At 37.1% G+C, this 23,565-nt stretch overlaps 1 protein-coding gene across 2 annotated transcripts in view; it reads right to left on the minus strand.

Moving 5' to 3' along the window:
• The window catches only part of KATNBL1 (katanin regulatory subunit B1 like 1), a 45,601-nt gene that overhangs the window by 10,969 nt on the left and 11,067 nt on the right, over positions 1-23,565 (minus strand). The window contains exons 1-3 of one of the 2 annotated variants that reach the window (XM_042989268.1): positions 8,215-8,244; positions 1,580-1,710; positions 615-655 (exon numbers count right to left, since the gene is read on the minus strand). In XM_042989268.1, coding sequence (XP_042845202.1) covers positions 615-655; positions 1,580-1,696 — 158 coding nt within the window. In that variant the 5' untranslated portion in view covers positions 1,697-1,710; positions 8,215-8,244. Of the gene's footprint in view, positions 1-614; positions 656-1,579; positions 1,711-8,214; positions 8,245-23,565 lie in introns of those variants that run through there. The other variant, XM_042989267.1, reaches the window with a different exon arrangement.

Below are 23,565 nucleotides of genomic sequence, written 5' to 3' on the forward strand. Positions count from 1 at the left end.
GAGTATTTTGCAAAAGAAAAATCCTATCTTTTCCAAAACAAAACAAAATATAGTAAGAAGAATGGCGCTGTTCTTTCTATTTGCTCAAAATCGTTAATATCTGGCCTAACAGAAGACAGCTGGATTCTCATATCCGACTCTGCATTCAGTCTCCAGTGGTATCAAATATGAAAACCACTGTACACTGGTAAGAGTGTAAAAATGAAAACGATGAATTGTTATTGTTATGAATATAGTTTTGACTTCACAAATTCCCTCAAAGGGCTTCAGGGAACCCCACTGTTATCGGATCACATTTTGAGAACCAGTAGTTTAGTAGAAAGTGCCTTTAGAGAATGAATGCCATTTTCACTACTTTCTGCTATATGACCCTGAACTAATCACAAATCTTTAGTTTTTCTCATCAACTGTTAGGGGCAATGATACCTCTCTAGTAGGATTGCTGTAAGGATTAGAGATATTACTGATGTGTTTTGCACAGTGACTGGCACAAAGGAGCTGTTTGACAATAGTTACTTATAACAATATTAGAGAATAATTAATGTTTTCCCTATTTTCACTATTACCCAGCTTTCAACATTTCTGTTTCCCACAAACTTTAAAGAAGCTCTTACCTATTTATGTAAGCAGCCAACTGTTTTGGAGATTTCTTAACCTGAAAAATAAAAGTAGATATAGTTATTAACAGCATATTAAAGTTCTTTTGTGAAGCTATGTAAACTTTGTGATTGATATCAACAAATCTGAAATCTAATAGTTAAATTTTCCAGATTAAAGTTGTAGTCTCAATCTTTAGTTACAATACTCTATGTAGGTATATTTGACAAAGCAACATACTCATCTCCCTATTTTCTAGGTCACTAGTCATATATTTGCATGGTACTTAAAGTACACTGACTTTTAATATCATTTAAAAGAAATTCTATCAGCATGAATGAGCCTTGCAGTGGTGAACCAAAAGCACCTCTGGGATTCCTCTTTAAAATTAAACTACCATATTTAAATGATATCTTATCAAAAATAGCATACTGTCCATAAAGTTTTTACAGCTTTTGGAATATAAACAATTTTCAGTATTTCATTAATTCTACCTAATTCTGGGAGACTAAGCAAATGGTCACCTTCCTTTTGTTTAAATAGTTTAATCAAAACTATCCATAGACTTAACAGTGTAAACTATCTGATGTACTGAATGACAACGTCTCCCCAGAATTCATGTTGAAATCCTAATGCCCAAAATGAATGATATTAGGAGGTGGGGCCTTTGGGAGGCGATTAAAGTCATGAGGTGTCATCCTAATGAATGGGATTAGAGGCCTTGTAAAAGAGACCCCTGAGAGCTCTTTTGCCCCTTCTACCATGTGAAGACAGCAGACAAGATAGACAACTATGAACCAGGAAATGAGTTCTAACCAGATACCAAATCAGCCAGGGCCTTTGTCTTGGAATTCCCAGTCTCCACAACTGTGAGAAATAACTTTCCACTGTTTATAAGTCATCTCGTCTATGGTATTATGCTATAGCACCATGAACAGATTAAGATACTCTCTCACCCATTTCCTAGAAACCATGCACTTACCTCCTTCATGTTCTTATTAGTAAAATTAGAGATCCTTTTTCTAGGAAGATCAGTGGAATGATCCTCAATATTATTACAAAAGGTTCGTTTTTTAACATTGTGGGCCTCAGTTGCCATAATCTCTTAAATACCTAAACAACAAAACAAAAATAATAAATAGAAAATACAAAAAGCAAAAGAGCCTGATCATTTCCTTAACAGACACATAAAAATACAACACTATGTAAAAGAGGTTTATGAGTAAAGCAGAGGACATGGTTCTAATTTATACACTTTTTAACCTTAAACAGAGGAAACACAAGGCAGGGCATTCCAGGAAATTAGGCTCTTTCTGTTCTCATTCTTTAGTTGCAGCCAGTAAACAATAATATGGCATATATTTTTTGCCAATGCAACATGTCAATCTCCACATTTGCCCTATCACTAGTCATATATTAAATTTAAATTTATAGGTTATGAAATCAGGTCTATATAGTAAGTATCAATGACATCCAAATGTATAGACGTCTAGTTTTAGAATCAAAATCAGTGGGTCAAATACAACTATAAGCAGCCAGAGGAATAAAAATCAAACTATATATATATCCATATCTATATCTATATCTATATCTATATCTATATCTATATCTATATCTATATCTATATCTATATCTATATCTATATCTGACTTGTTTTATGTCTAATCCTTAAATTTTTCTTTCATTCTTACAGTTAGGTCTCCAGAGCTTTCCTCTCCCTTTGGAAAGCCATTCCACTATTTTTCAGTTCTTCAATTATATCCAAAGAGGGGGAGGAAATAGAGGCTATTACTTCCTATATGTAACAGAATAAATTACTGATTTCCTGACTTGCACCCAGGTTTCACATAAGAAATTTATTTCAGCCCATGACCTGAATACAAGTTCCTCCCTCGTTCCTTTTTTCAACATTTACTGAGCATTCACTATATATGCCAGGCCCTGGAATTAATGTAGATGATGGACCAGAGATGCTGTTCTCAAGGATCACTTGGGAAGCTTTTAGAAAACATATCTTTCTGGGCCTTAATTTCAGACTGTAACTCAGCAGGTCTCTGGAGTAAAGCCCAAAGCAATTATATTTCTAAAAAAGCTCCACAGCATTTCTGATGCACCTCTTAGAAGAAAATCTGCCTTAGACAATTTTCCAAAAATACGCACAAACACACAAAAATGTGCAAATAATTTCAGGGTATTCTATGATCTCCTGCCACTAATCCCTGGGCATCCCTTCTACCTGTAACCTCAGATTAAAAAACCTCTAGGATGTGAGGCGCCTGGGTGCCTCAGTTGGCTGAGCGTCCAACTTCGGCTCAGGTCATGATCTCACAGTCTGTGGTTTTGAGCCCCGCGTCAGGCTCTGTGCTGACGGCTCAGAGCCTGGAGCCTGCTTCGAATTCTGTGTCTCCCTCCTCTCTCTGCCCCTCCCCTGCTTGCGCTCTCTCTCTCAATAATAAATAAACATTAAAAAAAATGTTTTAAAAAACCTCTACGATGAGACTTTTTAAAAAAATAAATAATTGCAGTAACACGATAAACACCCTGACAGGGCACTCATGTGAGGCAGCAAAGCTTCCCTGAGGAGAGACTTAAAGGATAAATAGCACATTGAAAAAATAGCATGAACAGAACTGAAAGGCATGAAGCAACACGGTTTGTTTGGCAATCTCTTAAGTAGATGCATGTGACTGGAGCTTAGGCTGGAGGTGGGTTGCAGCAGAGTGAAAAATGAGGCTGGAGAGATAGAAGCTAGATCATAAAGGATCTTTCGTACAAGGTAGAGATACTTATTAAAGATAATGACTAAACATAGGCAATTATTTCTACCCTTCCCTGAAACCCCATTACAGTGATAGTAAAGGATTTTTAAAGGCATAAAACTCATAATGACAAAGAGGAGTCGAGTCAATGGCAACAACATTTTGAAAACTGCAAAGCAGTTTTCAGACCTGACAAAGCCAAACCCTAAATCAGCAATGAGTAAAGGTTTAAAGCGGAATCCCCCAAAGGTTTAGGAGTTGGCAATATTGAGGACCTCAAGAAGTGAGGATAAATGCAGGCTTAAGAATAAGTAGAATGATTGAATATCCATTTAAGAAACATTTAGATCCCTAGATCCCTTTCCCCATTCCAATAAAAGTTTTACAGTACAGAAAATTTAAACCAGAGTCCCTGGGATAGGAAATACCAAGCAGAAATGAAGGAGAAGAATATATTCTAATAGGGAATCAAGTGAAAGTTTACATACTAAATACTGAGATCTAACGTTTCCACCATTTGCCTCTCACAGCCAGCCTTATACACTCCAGGAGGAGTGCAGAAAATCCTTCTTTGGGAAACTCTCATCAAGCCCAGAGGAAAACATACATACCTACACATTCACACATCTAAAAATACTGACATCAGTTTTGGTCAAAGTCCCCAAAGAACTGTTTTACATCTTGATTATGGTGGTAGTTACCTGCCAAAACTAACAGAACTATGCACTAAAAAGGATGAATTTTTATCTTATGTAAATTATATCAACAAACTCAACTATCAGAAACCCTCAAGAGACAAGAACAAACTGCATACATGAAACACAAATGAGACAGAAAACAAACCAACAAAGAAATTAAAATTTAATTTGGAAATTTAAAATAGGGTAAAATAAGATAGCAAAAAAAAAAAAAAAATCAACAGAAAGTTGGAAAAGAAACTTGAGGGTATCTCCTGGAATATAGGAAAAACATAGGTAAGATTGGCTTAGAGGAAGCAACACCCAAATAAATGGAATTTTAGAAAGAGTACAGAGAAAACAAAGAAGAAATCAAAGATATAACTGAAAATTGTATAGAATTGAAGGACATGAATTTCCACATTGAAAAACACAATGAGGTCCATCATGGTCCATGAAAATAGACCTACAAGGCACATAACTGTCACATTTCATGGCACTAGAAAAGCTGAAAACATGAAGCAAGTAAGCAAACAAACAAACAAACAAACAGTAAACCCTAAAACCCCAATTAGGTCACACATTATCATGACATAAAACAATGCCTTCAAAATTCTTAAGGAACCTAAGATTTATAACTAGCCAAATTACCAATTTAGTATAACAGAGATATCTTCAGACATTCAGAATTCCAAAAACATTCTTTGCAGTAGCAGAGAAGTGAAAAACAAAAATTAGAAATATAAGAAATGGAAATCCAACAGGAAAGAGGAGAAGGGAATTCCCAGGATGGTTATGAAGGAAGATTCCAGGATGAGTGAAGTCTGTGCACAAGGAGTAAAGGACAACCACTGAAGCAGGAGAACAGGCTAAGGGAAGACGTTTCTACATAAACGAAATAAAACGTGGTGCTCATGAGAGAAGAGATGGAGGTAACTGAAGGAGAGTCACAAGGCAATGGCACATTTGCCAAGTTAAAAGAATTGTCAACCCAGCATCCTATGTGCAGAGGAAATCCTTCAGGAATGAAGGGGAAACCAAGACATTCTCGGGTAAAAGGAAGTTAAAGAAGAAATCTTAGAACATCAGAAAGACAAAAAGAAAATGGTAAACATGTTTGATGGTTGAAGCAAAAATTATAACACAATCTGATGTGGTTCAAAATACACAGAGAGGAAATATTTAAGATAATTAAACTGTAAGGGGTGTCTGGGTTCCTTAGTCAGTTGGGCGTCCAACTTCAGCTCAGGGCATGATCTCACGGTTTGTGAGTTTGAGCCCTACATCATGCTCTACAGCTGGCAGTGTGGAGCCTGCTTGGGATTCTCTTTCTCTGCCCTTCCCCTGCTCTTGCTGTCTCTGTCTCTCTCAATAAATAAACTTAAAAATAAATAAATAAATGGCCTGCTTCAAAAAATAAATAAAGATAAATTCAAAAAAATTTTAGGGGCTCCTGGGTGGCTCAGTAGGCTCAGGTCATGATCTCAAGGTTTGTGAGTTCGAGCCCTGCGTCGGGCTCTGTGCTGACAGCTCAGAGCCTGGAGCCTGCTTTGGATTCTGGCCTCTCTCTGCCCCTCCCCCACTCGTGCTCTGTCTCTCTCTATCAAAAACAAATAACTGTAAAAAAACAACAAAAAAAAAAAACAAAAAAAAATTTTTTAATCTTAAGAAAGAAAAAAAAAGAAATCTTAAATATGTGTGTACCAAAGAAGACAGCTGAAAAATACATGAAGCAAAAACTGAAAGGGGCTGAAAGGAGAAACAGGAAATTCCACAATAATCTTAGAGATTTCAATATCTCCTCCAGATAACTGATGGAACAAACAGACAAATTCAACAAGGCTGTAAGACAAAACCATCAACCAACAGGATAAAATCAACAATGACAAAAAACTCCACCCAACAACAGCAGAACAAGGACATGCCATTTTAACTAATGATGCAAGTTACAACCACAATGACATACTATTTCACAACTATGAGAAGGGCTATAATAAAAATGACATATAATAACAAATGTTGAGAAGGATATGGAGAAACTGGAACCCTTACATTATTGTAGGAATGTAAAATGGTATAGTGACTCTGGAAAATAGTTTGGCAGTTTCTTGAAATGTTAAATATGGATTTACCATATGATCCAGCAAATCTACTCCTACATATTTACTCATGAAAAATGAAAGTTTATGTCTACACAAAGACCTGTATGCAAATGTTGATAAAAACATTATTCAGAATAGCTAAAAAGTAGAAACAACCCATGGGGCACCTGGGTGGCTAATTTGGTTAAGTGTCTGACTCTTGATTTTGGCTTACATCATGACCTCACGGTTTGTGAGTTTGACCCCACGTCAGGCTCTGTGCTAACACAGCATGGAGCCTGCTTGGGATTCTCTCCCCCTCTCTCTGCTCCTCCCCAGGTTATGCACCCACACACAGACTGTCTCTCTCTCTCTCTCTCTCTCTCTCTCTCTCTCAAAATAAATAAATTTTTAAAAATGTTTTTAAAGACTGGAAACAATCCAAATGTCTACCAACTGGTGAATGGAAAAACAAAATGTGCTCTATCTGTTGGGAATACTACTCAACAATAAAAATGAAAATAATACATGCTATACAATATGTATGAACATCACAGTTAAGTGAAAGAAGACAAACACAAGAGATATTATGTAATTTCATTGATATGAAATATCCATAAAAATAAAGAGCACAGACAGAAAGTAGATTAATGGTTGCCTAGGGCTGAGGTAGGAGTGAGAATAACTGCAAATGGACACAATGCTTCTTTGGGAGTGACGGTGACAATGGAATGTTCTAAAAATAGACTGTGGTCGATAACTAAAATTCTGCATATACTCAAAATCAGTGAACTCTACATTTAAAACAGGTGCATTTTATGGTATATAAGTTATAGTTCAATAAAGCTTTAACAAGTAAATTATCAAGGGGCGCCTGGGTGGTTCGGTTGCTTAAGCATCCCACTTCAGCTCAGGTCATGATCTTGTGGTTCACGAGTTCAAGCCCCGCATTGGGCTCTGTGCTGACAGCTCAGAGCCTGGAACCTGCTTCGGATTCTGTGTCTCACCCTCTCTGCCCCTCCCCTGCTCATACTCTGTCTTTCTCTGTCTCTCAATAATAAATAAACGTTAAAAAAAAATTAAAAAAAATACACTATCAAAAGTGTAATTGGTAAAGTTTTGTTACAAAGGATTTTTACACTACAGAATCCATTTTGCTTTACATCGGATACATTTGCTATTACCCTTCTTGGGCAATAATGTAAGATTATCCTTTCCCCTCCAGAGCATTTCATAGTGCTACTAAACAGTTTAAAGTGGGGCGCCTGGGTGGCTCAGTCAGTTAAGTGTCTGACTTTGGCTCAGGTCATTATCTCACAGTTTGTGAGTTCGAGTGCCCCGTCAGGCTTTGTGCTGACAGCCTGGGATTCTGTGTCTCCCTCTCTCTCTCTCTGCCCCTCCCCTGCTCACACTCTGCCTCTGTCTTTCAAAAAATAAATGCATGTTAAGAATTTTTTTTCAGATAAAAAGACGGTTTAAAGCAATTGTTGAGGCTCCTAGGTGTTTCCACAGTGCTATTTGCTAATATACAAAAAGAATAATCTGAAATAAAATTAAGAGTGGATGAAGACCATGATTACAGAAACCAGAAAGGATAATCTTTTAATTCAAAAGGAATAAAATGAAACAAGTCCTAAAGGGAATGAAAGCAAGGGTTAGAAGATACTGAGACTGAAATACTAACTTTACCCATAATTGTTCTGAACATTGGATATGGCGCATATTTTCTTAAATAAAGATAAAACAGTGACTGTTATGGGTATTTTCTTGAGAAGATAGAACAAACTCTGGTAGAAGGAGTTGGAGGGTTGAATTCCCCTCATACAGTAGTTATCTCTTATCGGAAAGATGAAAAGGGATCTATTCATCTACAATGGCTGCCAAATTAAGAGATTAAACAGCTCTACGTGTTCACATACTCCCTACCTACTCACAACGATGAGAAAAACTCATCATACAGGAATGAAACATGAGAAAAACTCATCATACAAGAATGAAACACGTCTGGACTTTTGACTCTAATAACTTCTTACAGCTCAAGATCAAATTAATTCAAGCTTTCTTTTTACATCAATACACCACAGTATATCAATTACTTACAATGTATTTAACTCTGCAATATCACTAGGCAATTTCATTCCTCTTCTTAAAAAGCAAAGCATGGTTGTGAACAAAGAATTACAATAATTAATATTCTTGGTATCAAGTATTCTCCTCCAATCACTACCACAGACTTCCTCTCACAAAGGGCTTGACTTCAACCCCAAGTCATGAGGTTGAAAACTGTTTATAACCATTATCATATAATAATAAGATACACAAATAAAAAATAAAGAGGTTTTAGAATTTAAAGCTTCAGCCTAACTTTTTTTTTTTTTTTTAAACCCAGATCAAGTAACCCAAAGACGCTAGGCTAGTGACAGAGTGTAGGGCATAAAATCCATGCCATTCCACATCTTTATTTTCATTAACTGAATGCAACGCATTCCTACCCACATGAGAGTCAACACTTTCAATCTTGAACAGGCAAACAAGCAAATAAGATGGTAGTACTAATTCTTCTGAGGAGACAAGAGAGAGACAAATGAACATAAACCAAAACGGGAGTCTTACTTCCCATCCTTTCCTTACCCTATAAGGGTAAGCTTTTCTTCTCTCTTCTAAGTCCCACCAGGGGATTTACAGGGCTCAAAGAAAACTCACAGGTTTCTTAATAAGACAGCAGCCACACATAAAAATGAACGGGAAGGATGAACATGGGCTTTTTTCTTCAAAATTTCAATGAAGGGGAGAGGAATAGAAGGTAAAGATGAGATTTTTCTGGTACAATCTTAAGGACCTGGGGATATAGATTCCCTCCACCTAAATTCAGCTACCGGGCACTCAATAACTGCTTTGGTATATGCAGCACAAACATTTAAAAATGAAATCTGGATCAGGTTTAAAAACAAGGTTTAAAAAGGGAATTGATAATGCTAAGGTTGATCCAAATGGGATCAGGGTCTACAATGGAATATTAAAAACACTACTTTTGAAGAATGTTTTGTGAGTGGAAGAAGGTTAAAAAAATAATGGCATTGGGGTGCCTGGGTGGCTCAGTCAGTTCAGTGTCCAACTTTGGCCCAGTTTGTAATCTTGCGTTTCATGAGTTCGAGCCCCATATCAGGCTCTGTGCTGAGAGGTTAGGGAGCATAGCCTGCTTCAGATTCTCTGTCTCCCTCTCTCTGCCACTTCCCAACTCAAGCTCTCTCTCTCTCAAAAATAAAATAAAAACATTAAAAAAATTGAAGAAAAAAAGACAAAAAAGGAATGGCATTACAAAAAGCAGGTTAAAAAAAATGTGTAGTGTAATCCTGGTTTTTTTTTAATTTATTTATTTTAATTAATTTATTTTTTTGTAGTTTCATTTTTTATTTAAAAAAATTTACATCCAAATTAGGATACAGTGCAACAATGATTTCAGGAGTATATTCCTTAGTGCCCCTTACCCATCTAATCCACCCCCCCCCCACAGCCCCTCCAGTAACCCGCAGTTTGTTCTCCATATTTATGAGTCTTCTGTTTTGTCCCCCTCCCTGTTTTTATATTATTTTTACTTCTCTTCCCTTATGTTCATGTGTTTTGTCTCTTAAAGTCCTCATATGAGTGAAGTCATATGATTTTTGTCTTTCTCTAACTAATTTTGCTTAGCATAATACCCTCCAGTTCCATCCACGTAGTTGCAAATGGCAAGATTTCATTCTTTTTGATTGCCGAGTAATACTCCATTGTATATATATACCACATCTTCTTTATCCATTCATCCATTGATGGACATTTGGGCGGTTTCCATATTTTGGCTATTGTTGATAGTGTTGCTATAAACATGGGGGTGCACGTGTCCCTTGGAAACAGCACACCTGTATCCTGTGGATAAATGCCTAATAGTGTCATTACTGGGTCGTAGGGTAGTTCTATTTTTAGTTTTTTGAGGAACCTCCATCCTGTTTTCCAGAGTGACTGCACCATCTTGCATTCTCATAATCCTGGTTTTTCAAAGGCTATATGTGTGTGTGTGTGTGTGTGTGTGTGTGTGTGTGTGTGTGTGTGTGTTTAAATGATCAATGTATTCATAAGAACTCTACCAAACCACTAACAAAAGTTACTTATTGCTAGTGAAATTACAGGTGATTTTTCCCCTTCATTTACAGGGTTCCCTACTTTCTTCAAGGAACATGAATTATTTCATAATTTGAATAAATATTTTAACTTAATGAGGTCACTGTCTTATAAAAGCAGCTTAATTGTACAACTCCCTTATAGTAAAAGAGTGAAAAAGGTATAAATACCAAAACAGAGAGGTAACATTCCATCGGAAAGATCTATTTTAACTTCTCCAAAATTAGGGCAATGCTATCTAATTTTCTCAGTTCTTGCTTTCTCACCTCATTTGGGACTTAGCTTCCCCCCCTCCCCACCCCCCATATCTTCAGTTTCTCCCTTTGAACTGATTCCTCCCCTTCTGCTTTCAAACATGCTCAGGTTTCCTCTATCAACTCCTATACCCTTTCTCTACTTCTCTTTCCTGCCAAATTTCTACAATGAGTGCTTTTTAGTTTCCATTTTCTCTTTAACCCTTTATAACCTTGATTTTGTCCTCTCATTTGAAAAAAATTACATCTTCAAAGTCACTTGAAGCTTATAAGGGAGCCTTTTATAATATAACATTGATGACGCTCATATCAAGGTCAGCCCAGCCAAGTCTAAAGACTTCTGCTCATTCTTCCTCACCATTTAGCTTCTTCATCCCTTCACTGTACCCCCAATACATACACACACACACACACACTCACACACAATTTTTCTATTCATAGGACAAAGCACTACAGTACCTTGACTCTCCTTGCTCCCTTACTAACCCTTTTGGTTCCTTTTCCTTCAACAACTCTTTTATCTCTACACTAAAATTGGAAAGAAAAAAAAAAAGAAAAAAACCATGTTTTCACGGCTTCAGCTATTTCTCTAAACCCAGTCTCTCCTTTGACTCCTATTTATTTGGCTTCCTGATCTGGCATTGATTGGTCCACGTCAACACATCTAAAACAAACCTCTTCAGTCTCTTCCAATGTCAAACCAACTAACTGCCCTGCCTAGCTACCACATGCCTAGCTGGCATCAAACTTCTCCCAAATAAAAACCTAGGATTTATTTTGATTCTCTCTCCTTTCTTCTAACGGATTACTAAGTCTTCTTGAATCTTTCTTCAAAATATTTCATGGATCCATTCTGACCTTACTTTGTCCACTGTCAGCCCTATCACTTCAAGCCCAAATTACTATAACAATTATTTGACTTTCCTGTCACCCTCCCTTCCTGGTCCCTGCAAATCATTCTTTACAACCTACAGTGTTCATGGCAAAATCCCCATATCTCCAGTAGTTCCTTACTGTTTACTACAGGATTTCCTGAATTATGTTTAGAGTATCCACATAGATTTAATAGACGTTTTACTCTGTTCACATAAGTCTGGATAAGCTGCATATTAAATTATTTCTGGGAATTATTTAAATACATTAACAAGGCTCTGAGAAGCCTGTATAATCTTATTTCACTCCGCTTCCCAAACTTGGCCACCATCCTACTTTTTAAAATGTTGATACATATAAAATTTGAAAGATGCAGATGTTCCAAGGAACATAATTTGTGGAATTGATTTACTACACCCAAAACTAAACTATTTATCTAAATGTTGAAGACTTTCATAATTGGGTACCATATTATTAAAGATTAATAATTTCTTTTTAATTAGAAAGAGAAAAGAGCAAAATGCTCCCCACTTTTTTTTTTTAATATGGTGGGAACGGAGGTTTTTGTTGAGGGACAGAAGTTCCATTGCAATGGTGTTAATCAAATAACAATATCATTAAAAAATAATAGGTAGCCTTTAGTACAAGCTTACCATATGCTACCCATAGGCATTGCAGATATCGTATTATGCCCTTTTAATAGATGATGAAACTGAGGCACAAGAAGATTACATAATTTGTCCAAAGTCAAACAGCAAAAAAATGGTAAGAGTTGGGACTGGAATTGAGGCCTTCTGTCACCACTGCCTCCATTCTTTTTTTTTTTTTTTTTTTTTAATTTTTTTTTTTCAACGTTTTTTATTTATTTTTGGGACAGAGAGAGACAGAGCATGAACGGGGGAGGGGCAGAGAGAGAGGGAGACACAGAATCGGAAACAGGCTCCAGGCTCCGAGCCATCAGCCCAGAGCCCGACGCGGGGCTCGAACTCACGGAGCGCGAGATCGTGACCTGGCTGAAGTCGGACGCTTAACCGACTGCGCCACCCAGGCGCCCCACCACTGCCTCCATTCTTAACTAACACACTCTACTGCACCTCAAGTAACAGGAGAGATTAATGGTGAATATGTAGATAAGACAATGCAGGTTTTACCACTTTCTAGCTCATGATTTTTGGCAGGTCATTTATTCTATTCTGAATCTGTTTTTTCAAATGCAAAATGGGGATGCTGTTGAGATCAAAATGAGATTACATGTAAGTAATTACTGCTATTATCACAATAGTTCTAATAAATATAAATATATACAATTCTGGTATTTTGGAAGGCAAATCTGACAACACTGCAGAGCAAGTAAACTATGATCGTATCATATCAACCATATAATTTATCAACCAAACCAGGACATATTTGAGAATGAAAGGAAATACTATTAAAAATTATGCTGGGTCTTTCATCCATTTTGAATTTATTTTTGTGTATGGTATAAAAAGTGGTCCAGTTTCATTTTTCTGCATGTCACCGTCCAGTTTTCCAGCATCATTTGCTAAAGAGACTGCCTTTTTTCCACTGGATACTCTTTCCTGCTTCATCAAAGATTAGTTGGCAGGTGGGTCCACTTCTGGGTTCTCTATTCCACTGATCTATGTGTCTATTTTTGTGCCAATACCATACTGTCTTGATGATTACAGCTTTGTAATACAGTTTAAAGTCCGCAATTGTGATGCCTCCAGGTTTGGTTTCCTTTTTCAACATTACTTTGGCTATGTGAGGTCTTTTCTCGTTCCATACAAATTTCAGGATTGTTTGTTCTAGCTCTGTGAAGAATGCTGGATGACCCAGGAATTGCACTACAAAGAATATATCCAAAGGATACAAAAATGCTGATTTGACGGGGCATATGTACCCCAATGTTTATAGCAGCACTATCAACAATAGCCACATTATGAAAAGAGCCCAAATGTCCATCGACTGATGAATGGACAAAGAGATGTGGTATATACATACAATGGAATACTACTCGGCGATGAAAAAGAATGAAATCTTGACATTTGAAACAATGTGGATAGAACCAGAGTGCATTATGCTAAGTGAAATAAGTCAGTCAGAAAAAGGCAGATATCATATGGTTTCACTCATGTGTGGAATCTGAAAAACACAACAGATGAACATAAGGGAAGGGAAGGAAAAATGTGATAAAAAGAGAGAGGAAGGCAAACCATAAGAGACTTTATGTACAGAGAACAAACTGAGGGTTGCTGGAGGTGAGGTGGTTGGGGGGAAGGTTTAAATGGGTGATGGGCATTAAAGAGGGCACTTTTCAGGATGAGCAGTGGGTGTCATATAACAGATGAATCACTGGATTCTATTCCTGAAGTCAAGACTATACTATATGTTAACTAACTTGAAAATAAATTTAGAAAAAATTATGCTGGGTCAATAGGCATAAACCAAGTTTGTCAAGCAAATTGGGATATATGGTCACCCGCCTTAGTTAAAAGGTTTACATTCCTAGACTGAATTTTCTGTAGTTCCATAAAAATTATCAACTACTCAGCAATAAAAAGAAACAGGTTACTAATACACATGACAACATGAATATGTCTCAATCCCATTATGCTAAATGAGAGACGTGAGACTCCAAACAGCATACACCATACAACTTCATTTTATGATATTCTTGAAAAGGCAAAATGATAGGGAAAGAAAAATAGCAACTGTTGCCAGAGTCTCGAAGAAGGGAGAAGTTGACCACAAAAGGACAAGAGGGAACTTTCTGTAGGGAGGGACATGTTCTATTTCTTTTTTTTTTTTTTTTTAAGTTTGTTTATTTTGAGACGGGGGTGGGGGGGGGGGTGGAGATGGAGAGAGAGAATCACAAGCAGGTTTCACACTGGCAGCACAGTGCCCAATGGAGGGACTGAACTCATGAACTGTGAGATCCTGACCTGAGCCGAAATCAAGAGTTGGATTCTTAACTGACTGAGCCACTCAGGCACCCTACGTGTTCTATTCCTTGACTGTGGTAGTGACTAAACACATTTAACTCTGCAAACGTCAAAACTCATGTCAATGACACCTCAATAACCTGACTTTAAAAAAACTGGGGTGGGGACACCTGGGTGTCTCAGTCGGGTGAGTGTCTGAGTTCAGCTCAGGTTCCTGAGTTCAAGTCCTGCATTGGGCTTGCTGCTGTCAGTGCAGAGCCCATTTCAGATCCTCTGTCTCCCTCTCTCTCTCTGTCTCTCCCCCCCACACCCACTCTCTCTCAAAAATAAACATTAAAAAAAATAAGAAAATAAAAAATTGGGGTGCAGAGCGCAAGTCATTCATAGCTTTTCATTAGGCTCCTTGGACACTTGACACTCACTTGACAAAAGTGAGAAATGTGGTTTCACTAGGCCCATATCCATTCTTTTTTTTTTAAGCTTATTTATTTATCTATCTATTTATTTATTTAGAGAGCACACGTGTGCAAACAGGGGAGGGGCAGAGAGAGAGGAAGAGAGAGAGACAGTCACAAGCAGGCTGCCAGGGCAGATCCCGATGTGGGGCTCGAACCCACAAGCCCTGAGATCATGACCCAAGCTGAACCAGAGTCAGACGCTTAACCGCTTAATGGACTGAGCCACCCAGGAGCCCCCATCCGTTTTTTTTTTCTCCAGGAAATTGGTCCATATTTCAGTGGTGAACGTTCTAGAAACATTGCTCTGCTCCAAGTATCTGAAATATGTACTGTTCTGATTGGTGATTACTAAGGCTCACTTTTCTGGCTGTCTCCATGTTCTACTCATCTATGTGGGTTGTCTGGCCCTGAGTATGGGAGATGCCTTCAGTGTCCTCTGTGTGCAATGATGAAGGGTGAGTGCTCTCATTTGGAGGCCAGTGGGAGCTAAAAGCTTAATCTGCGAAGACTTCCAGGCTTCTCTGGTCTCTCCTAGCTCTCTGGAAGCTTTTTTGCTCACCATGCAGTAGTTATCAAAACTCACTAACTGGGTGAAAAATTAAAGACTCAACCAACCTTAAAGTTTAGTGTAGCTAAAAGATTAGGTCAAATAGTCCCATGTTCAAATCTCTAGCTTTCCTATTTAACTAGCTATGTGACCTTAGAAATAACTAAGTCTCATTTTCCTCATCTTTAAAAACAAAGATGTTTGCATATTTATCCTGCCCCACTCCAAAAGTAAAAGAAAACCTGCAGACAATAAAACAGTTTGGTGGCTTTTTTTTTTTTAACATTTATATATTTTTGAGAAACAGAGAGAGACAGAGCGTGAGCGGGGGAGGGGTAGAGAGAGGAAGACAGAATCCGAAGCATTCTCCAGGCTCTGAGCTGTCAGCATGGAGCCTGACATGAGGCTCAAACTCACAAACCAAGAGATCATGACCTGAGCCGAAGTCACACGATTAACCGACTGAGCCACCCAGGCACTCCGGTTTTGTTTTTAAATAAAGGAAGAACTAGGATAAAGAGAATGGGGGGTAAATAAGTTAATTACCTAACTGTCAAAACTTAAGAAAAGAATATTTTAACTGACTAAAGTGATTTCAAAGCAGTAGGCCAACTTTGAAGACAGAAAGCAGAGGACTAACATTGGGACTTTACAGAAGGATCAAGGGCTGTTAAGTGTATGAGAAAATGTTGAAAATGTAAGAAACTAACCACATTAAAGCTTTCACAAAAGGAGGGGCACCTGGATGGCTCAGTAGGCTAAGCATCCGACTTCAGCTCAGGTCATGATCTCACAGTTTGTGAGCTGGAGTCCCATGTCAGGCTCTGTGTTGACAACTCAGAGCCTGGAGCTTGCTTCAGATTCTGTGTCTCCCTCTCTGTCTCTCCCTACTCACATTCTGTCTCTCTCTCTCTCTCTCTCTCTCTCAAAAATAAAGAAACATTAAAAAAAAAAAAGAAAAAAAAAAGCTTTCACAAAAGGAAATGAGAAAAGGGTATGCACTTCTAAACTCATTGTAAGCATCCTTAAACACAGAAAACACTTTATAACATTAAGTCTCATTTGTTTTGCTATTAACACTTCCTGCCTCCTCAAAAATAAATAAACGTTAAAAAAAAAAAAGATTAAAAAAAAAAATTAAAAAGGGGCGCCTGGGTGGCTCAGTCGGTTAAGCGGCCGACTTCAGCTCAGGTCACGATCTCACCGTCCGTGAGTTCGAGCCCCGCGTCGGGCTCTGGGCTGATGGCTCAGAGCCTGGAGCCTACTTCCAATTCTGTGTCTCCCTCTCTCTCTGCCCCTCCCCCGTTCATGCTCTGTCTCTCTCTGTCTCAAAAATAAATAAACGTTAAAAAAAAAAATTTAAAAATACTTCCTGCCTCCCCTGATGTTTCATTTTTATGGAAGTGAAATGTTTCTTCTTTTATGGAAACAGAAATGTCCCTTTCCATTCCATCATGGCCTCTGACCATAAATGACTGAATTCAAAGTTTCCTCTCCGTATTATTTCTTGATTCCTATCTTCATTGATCTCTTCCTTCACCACTTTTTTATGGCACTTAGTAAATTAACATCACATAGTTTAGGACTTTAACAATTAATAAATAATTGAGGGTTTAAATGTAAGACATGACTGAAAACTAACTGATCCAGGTGTGTCTCCTCTTGCCAACTAGACTGAAAAATGAGATTCTCCTGATCAGGGGCTGCATTTCACACCTTTAGATACACATCTAAAAAAAAAAAAAAATTTTAATGTTTATTCATTTTTTGAAAGAAAGAGACACAGAACGCAGGTGGGGGAATGGCAGAGAGCGTGGGGGACACAGAATCTGCAGCAGGGTCCAGGCTCTGAGCTGTCAGCACAGAGCCCAAAGCAGGGCTTGGACTCACAAACCACAAGATCATGACCTGAGCTGAAGTTGGATACTTAACCAACTGAGCCACCCAGGCGCCTCTTAGTTACACAATCTAAAAGGTAATTCAACAACTCTTAATTTAAATATATACACAGACGTGTATGTGTGTGTGTATATATGCGTATATCCTCCAGAACAAATATCATCACAAAGTACTAGTATTTTAAAGTTCATTTTTTAAATGATTAAAGAAAGCACATGTATTCAATTCAACATGCATTTATTGAGCGCCTATATGTGTCAAGAGATGAGTAAGAAGTACACATCTTACTTCTCAAGAAGATCATGGCCTAGTGGGGAAGAAAAGAAAAAGTCAACAAATATAAAATAAGTGCTATAAAAGAGAAATATATACACAGGTTGCTAAAAGAGCAGCAGCAGTGACTCTAATCTGAGAGTAAAGTATCCAGAAATATATCTTATGTCATACCTGATCTGATCCCTGAAGACACAAAGGAAATTGTACAAATGAAATGAGGGAAAGCTCGCTAAGCAACCACAGCAAAAACTCTTAGGTACTCAAAAATCAGAATCTAGAGCTTTCCTGTTTACTATATTTTCAGTTCTTCTCCAGAAATCGTTGTTCAATTTGAGCACAAATACAAAGCAAAAACATACAGATGGTGATGGGGAACTGTATAAAGAACAGATCAGACTGACAACATCCAAACCACTTATCAACTTTAGCATCACAAACAAGGAGAAAATCAGGTATTACATGCCTCCTGGTGTGATACAACAGGAAATACACTTCACAACACTATTATTAAGTATTCTTGCCAAAAAATCTAGCCTGAACATAATCAAGTTTCAACTGTCTGTTACAAACTATCAGTTTAAAGGAAATACAGAAGACAAAGAGGGCCTATTAAGCACTATCGTGGGGGATATAGTTTTAAAAATCCAGAAAACACAAATTCTTTGGGACACAAAATTCAGTTTCCTCAACAAATACTTCACAAGAAAGAAAAATAAAGAAGAGAAAACTATATATTAAAAGACACTGCATCAACTAAATACAACGTATGGACATTGCTTAAGATTCTAGTTTAAAAAAACTGGTAAAATGTGTAATTAGGGAAATTTGAGTATTAACTGAATATGTGATATTAAGGAATTGTTTACAACTCTAAAGTATAACAAATAATATACTGTACATATTTAAAGTGTACTTCTGTACACATACATACATATATACCCATTAAACCGTTACCACAATCAATATAGGGAACCCATCCATAATCTTAAGAAATTTCCTGGGCCTCTTTATAATTCCTCCCTAACCACTTGATCTGTTTTCCGTCACTATACATTAGTTTGCAATTTCTAGTATTTTACATAAATAGAATCATATAGTACATTCTCCTTTTTTGAGGGAGGTATGATTTCTTTCACTCAACATAATTATTTTGGTAATCGTCTATGCTGTTACATGTATCAATAGTCCATTCCTTTTTACTGCAGAACAGTATTCTATTCTGTGAATATATCAAAATTTCTTTATCCATTCATCTGTTGATGAACATTTGGGTTGCTTCCAATTTGGGCTATTACTAATAAAGCTGCTAAGAATAGTCCTGTACGAGTCTTAGCATGAGCAGATACTTTCATTTCTCTTGGATAAATACTTAGGAGTGGGATGATGGTAAGTATATGTTTAACTTTTCAAGAAAGCTGTCAAACTTTTAAAAAATTGTACCATTTTGCATTTCTATCAGCAATAATATGAGAGTAAGGAAGTATTATTAATCATTGTTAATTACTTCTAGTTGAATGGTATTTTATCTTTCTTTGTTGTTTTCTTAAGAGTCTTTTAGAGATACATCTACATACATACATCATACAGATGAAAAGAGATATTTAGGATTTGCACAGAGTACAGGAAAATCACTGAAACAAGAAACACTGATAATGGCTGAAGCTGGGTAATTGGGATGTTCATTATACCATCCTGCTTCTCTATATGGTTAAATATTTCCATAAGTTAAAAGAAATAGATAAGATACTAGAGTACTTCAATGAGTAAAGCTTATTTGTGGGCTATATATAAATATATATAGCAATGTTCTGCAATAATATAGTTTAAATGGCATGTCCTTGCTCTTTGGGCTAGAGGTAGTGTTCCCCTCAATGACTGTAGATGCAGTGAACTTTGTCTCAACAAGAGTAATGTGAAAGTAAGGGGAGGGGGGAAAAGAGAGAAACAAAAACAGATGTGGGCAGGAAGTCTGGGTCCTGTCCCTCTCTAACTCCATATCCCTGGATTTGGGAACAGAAGAAGTGTGTTGCATAAAAGGGAGAAATAAACATGAATAAAAGTTATCTCTCTCACATTAAAATATCCCAAGAAACACTGAATGCTTCTACAAAGGTGAACCACAAAGGTGAACCACAAAGGTGGAGAACAGTAAAGAAATTTTTTACTTTATGCTCTCTTTATACACAATTTTGCATTTCACATAAGTATTACTTTTAAAATAAGTCAAGTTTAAAAAATCACCAGTAATTCAACCACCAATATTATTCTGGTGCTTTTCCTGCCAAGCAGCTTAGTTTTATATACTGCATTGTGTCATCAACATTATATTTTCCTACATATTAGAAAGTCTTTTGAAAATTATTTAAATGTATATTATTTTATCACATGAATTTTATTTTTGCTTTTACAGAAAATACTTTGGTGGATATAAATATATTTGTACAAAATAGATTACTTCCTCTAGATAAGCAAATAAGTGGGTCAAAAAATACGATTATAGAGCTCTTGAAATATATGATAAAAATATTTCATATAATGTGACTGGGATAGTGGTTACTCAAAAAATCATTTAAAATGAGATTCAAAAGAGAGATGTACACATGTACCTTAAAATGATGCATACGCATCAATGATTCCTACTTTGGGTTTCTTTCAAGTGGCCCAAGAACTAATGACACTCACAAAGCATTATCAGTACAAAATTCTAAATTGTGATGGTTTTACTTCATTTATCTTTAGCTTTCTAACCTACACCCAAGTTGATATGAAGTTTTTGAGTCACTTGCCTTCATGTAGTCTATCTAAACCATTCCAATTAGTTTTCACAGAAACAATGTTTTTAAACTCCTGTTTTAAATTTCAGCATATTTACTAAGCTGGGCAACCGTGTAAGCCTGGCAAATGGGCAGATGGACAATCGGCACCCCTGATGACAGAAGATTCTGTATTATCAATTTCTGCCTTTACAAATTTGGCAGATGTTACAGAAGATCATGTTTTAGTTTGCATGTGAAAGCAGTAGTATGCACTTGTACTTTTCTTAGGTGATTAAACTGAAAGGACGAGGCAGTATGTCATAACAGGGAAACACAAGTCCTAGAGTCAGACTTCCTGGGTTTGAGTCCTGCCTGAACCACTTATTAGTTACACGATCTTAGGCAAATTACTTAGCCTCCTATTTTCGGAGTGGTGCTGTGAGGATTAAATAAAATAATCCACTTGCCACGATGTCTGGCACATGGTTAATCGCTCTATAAATGTTAGCTATCATTAAGTTATATATACATAGACATCACCGATGAAGCAAGTTGTCTTTCGTATAAGAAACATGCTTTATGGTGTCAGCAAACTTTAATACCAGTTCCTACTTGTGTTATAGGTTTCTGTGTATGCGTACATGTAGCATAGGAAAAAAATAAACACGAGACCAAAAGGACAAAAATTCTTTATTAAGAGTGGTATTACAGTTGAATCCTTTTTTCCTGTTTATTTTTTTACGGTATTAAGGTTGAATCATTTTCTTCAGCTTATTTTTCTGTATCAATTTTCTACAGTAAAAAACTGTATATTTTATTTTATTTTGTTTATTTATTTATTTTTTTTTTAAGTTTATTTATTTTTGACAGAGACAGAGTGTGAGCATGAGCTGGGGAGGGGCAGAGAGAGAGGGAGACACAGAATCCGAAGCAGGCTCCAGGATCCAAGCTGTCAGCACAGAGCCTGATGCGGGGCTTAAACTCATGAACTGTGAGATCATGACCTGGGCCAAAGTCGGACGGTTAACTGACTGAGCCACACAGGTGCCCCTAAAGATCTGTATATTTTAAATAAAAGAATTAAGTTTATTTTTTAACATAAGACAATACCTTAATAAGAAGTGATAAATTAGTTTCTTAAGCCTTAAAACACATGTCTTTGTTATGTAAAGGAACACAAAAGAATTGTAAAATTATAAAACTCAGTGACCTGAATCACTTCAAAGTTGATGAATTTTGGTGTTATATATAGCTACATTATGGCAACTAGTTTCCTGCCTCATTTCTGCTCATACCCTTAAACTTCCCAACTTTTCCTCTTATAAAATTCTCACCTTCACAATATTCATAGTGGGAGAAACACAGAAAAGCCATTATAATAAAATATATTAAGCATGGCAATTATGTCCAATGACTTACCAAATAGTTTAAGGGGAAAAACTGCTGAGCTAAATTATTAAATGGAAAAAAGTGGCTTAGGGGAGCCTGGGTGGATCAGCAGTTAAGGATCTGACTTCAGCTCAGGTAATTATCTCACAGTTCACGGGTTCGAGTCCTCTCTCTCTCACTCTGCCTCTTCTCCGTGTGTGCACTAAGTATTTTTTTATTTTGAGAGAGCGAGAGAGCGAGCACACAGCTGGAAAGGGTCAGAAAGAAGGAGGGACAGAATCCCAAGCAGGCTCTGTGCCATCAGCGCAGAGCCCAATGCAGGGCTTGAACTCATGAACTGTGGGATCATGACCTGAGCTGAGATCAAGAGCCTGAGGCTTAAGTGACTGTGCCACCCAGCTGCCCCTTAAAGCAAGTATGTTTAAAGAATCATTTTAGGGGCGCCTGGGTGGCTCAGTCGGTTAAGCATCCGACTTCAGCTCAGGTCATGATCTCAAGGTTCATGAGTTTGAGCCCTGCATTGGGCTTTGTGCTGACAGCTCAGAGCCTGCAGCCTGCTAAGGATTCTGTGTACAACCTGCCTCTCTGCCCCTCCCCACTCGCACTCTGTATCTCTCTCAAAAATAAATAACATTAAAAAAAAATTTTTTTTAAAAAGAAAAAAGAATCATTTTATAGAGTAACAACAGCTTCTAGTCCAACAGGACTCACCCAATGATTCTCAATGAAGAGTTTCACTAAATTTTAATGTGTAAAATTTATTTTCATAACTATTACAGGGGTGTCCAAAACAAATGTTGGGCTGAACAGATTATGTGACCTAGTGTAGAGCAGTCACAACTTATCATAAGAAGTAAACACATGTACTTTAATATCAAGCCAGATTCCAAAAAAAAAATTCCATGATTTCTTAAAGGCACATTTGGACAAGGGGGGTGGAGTGGCTTATAAAGACTGCAGACACTTGTACTCAAAAAGTGACAAAGTGAATGGCATGTTCACTAGTACACTGGTAGAAAAATGATACATTCTGTTGATTAGTTTTGTTTGGAGCCTTTTAATCCCTTCTAGATTCTAATCTGATTGAGGGTTAACATTTTGAAAGAATGTCTCAATTACATAGGGCATGGATTGGTGGGTAGGAGGTGAAGAACAATGGAGAAGAAGAAAAAGCAGCACAGAAATAAACATAGGCAGTACTTATTTATGCACCACCCAGGGAAATGGTGCCCCATCAAATTACCTGGATGTCTAATGCACTTGCTAGGTTTATTCCTATTGAGGAAATGGATTTACCAAGTTATCAGAGCCTGATATTAAATACTCAAATCATGAAACTAAGTACCCTTGTTCTGATTCCATGTTCAGAACAACACAAAACCCCTAGGACCCAGAATAAATCCTAAGGGCTTTTTACTTGCTGCATTGATGATTTATCACACCATCTTCTATTAACTCAGTCTGCCATGCATGGAAGGTTGGTTTGAGAAATAATATCAAATTCAGGAAGGCAGATCAAGCATGAAAATACAGATTTCTGCAGATTCAATGGATACAAGATGATAATATATCATTTCAGTCAATTAGACCAAACTGAATTCCAGTTCTCTTATGACTGAGTTACCCTGAAACGAAAATTTAAAAATTGATGCTAAGTGGGAATTACCATTCCCACCACCTCATCCTTATTTTTAATAATTAAGTCCACTGAGTAGTCTACATTAAGGGATTGGTATTAATAATGAGAAAAGGAAGTTAGCTAAATTCTGATTACTTGGTGGCTATTTATCATCATCTTTACCAATAGTTCTGGACCCACAGACTTATTTTTTTCAATGCCTTATAACTGGAAAGTGGGCATGTGGGGGGAGGTAGGTGCAGAAAAGTATGCTACCA

The sequence above is a fragment of the Panthera tigris genome, chromosome B3, assembly GCF_018350195.1.
Source record: "Panthera tigris isolate Pti1 chromosome B3, P.tigris_Pti1_mat1.1, whole genome shotgun sequence".
NCBI lineage: Eukaryota > Metazoa > Chordata > Mammalia > Carnivora > Felidae > Panthera > Panthera tigris.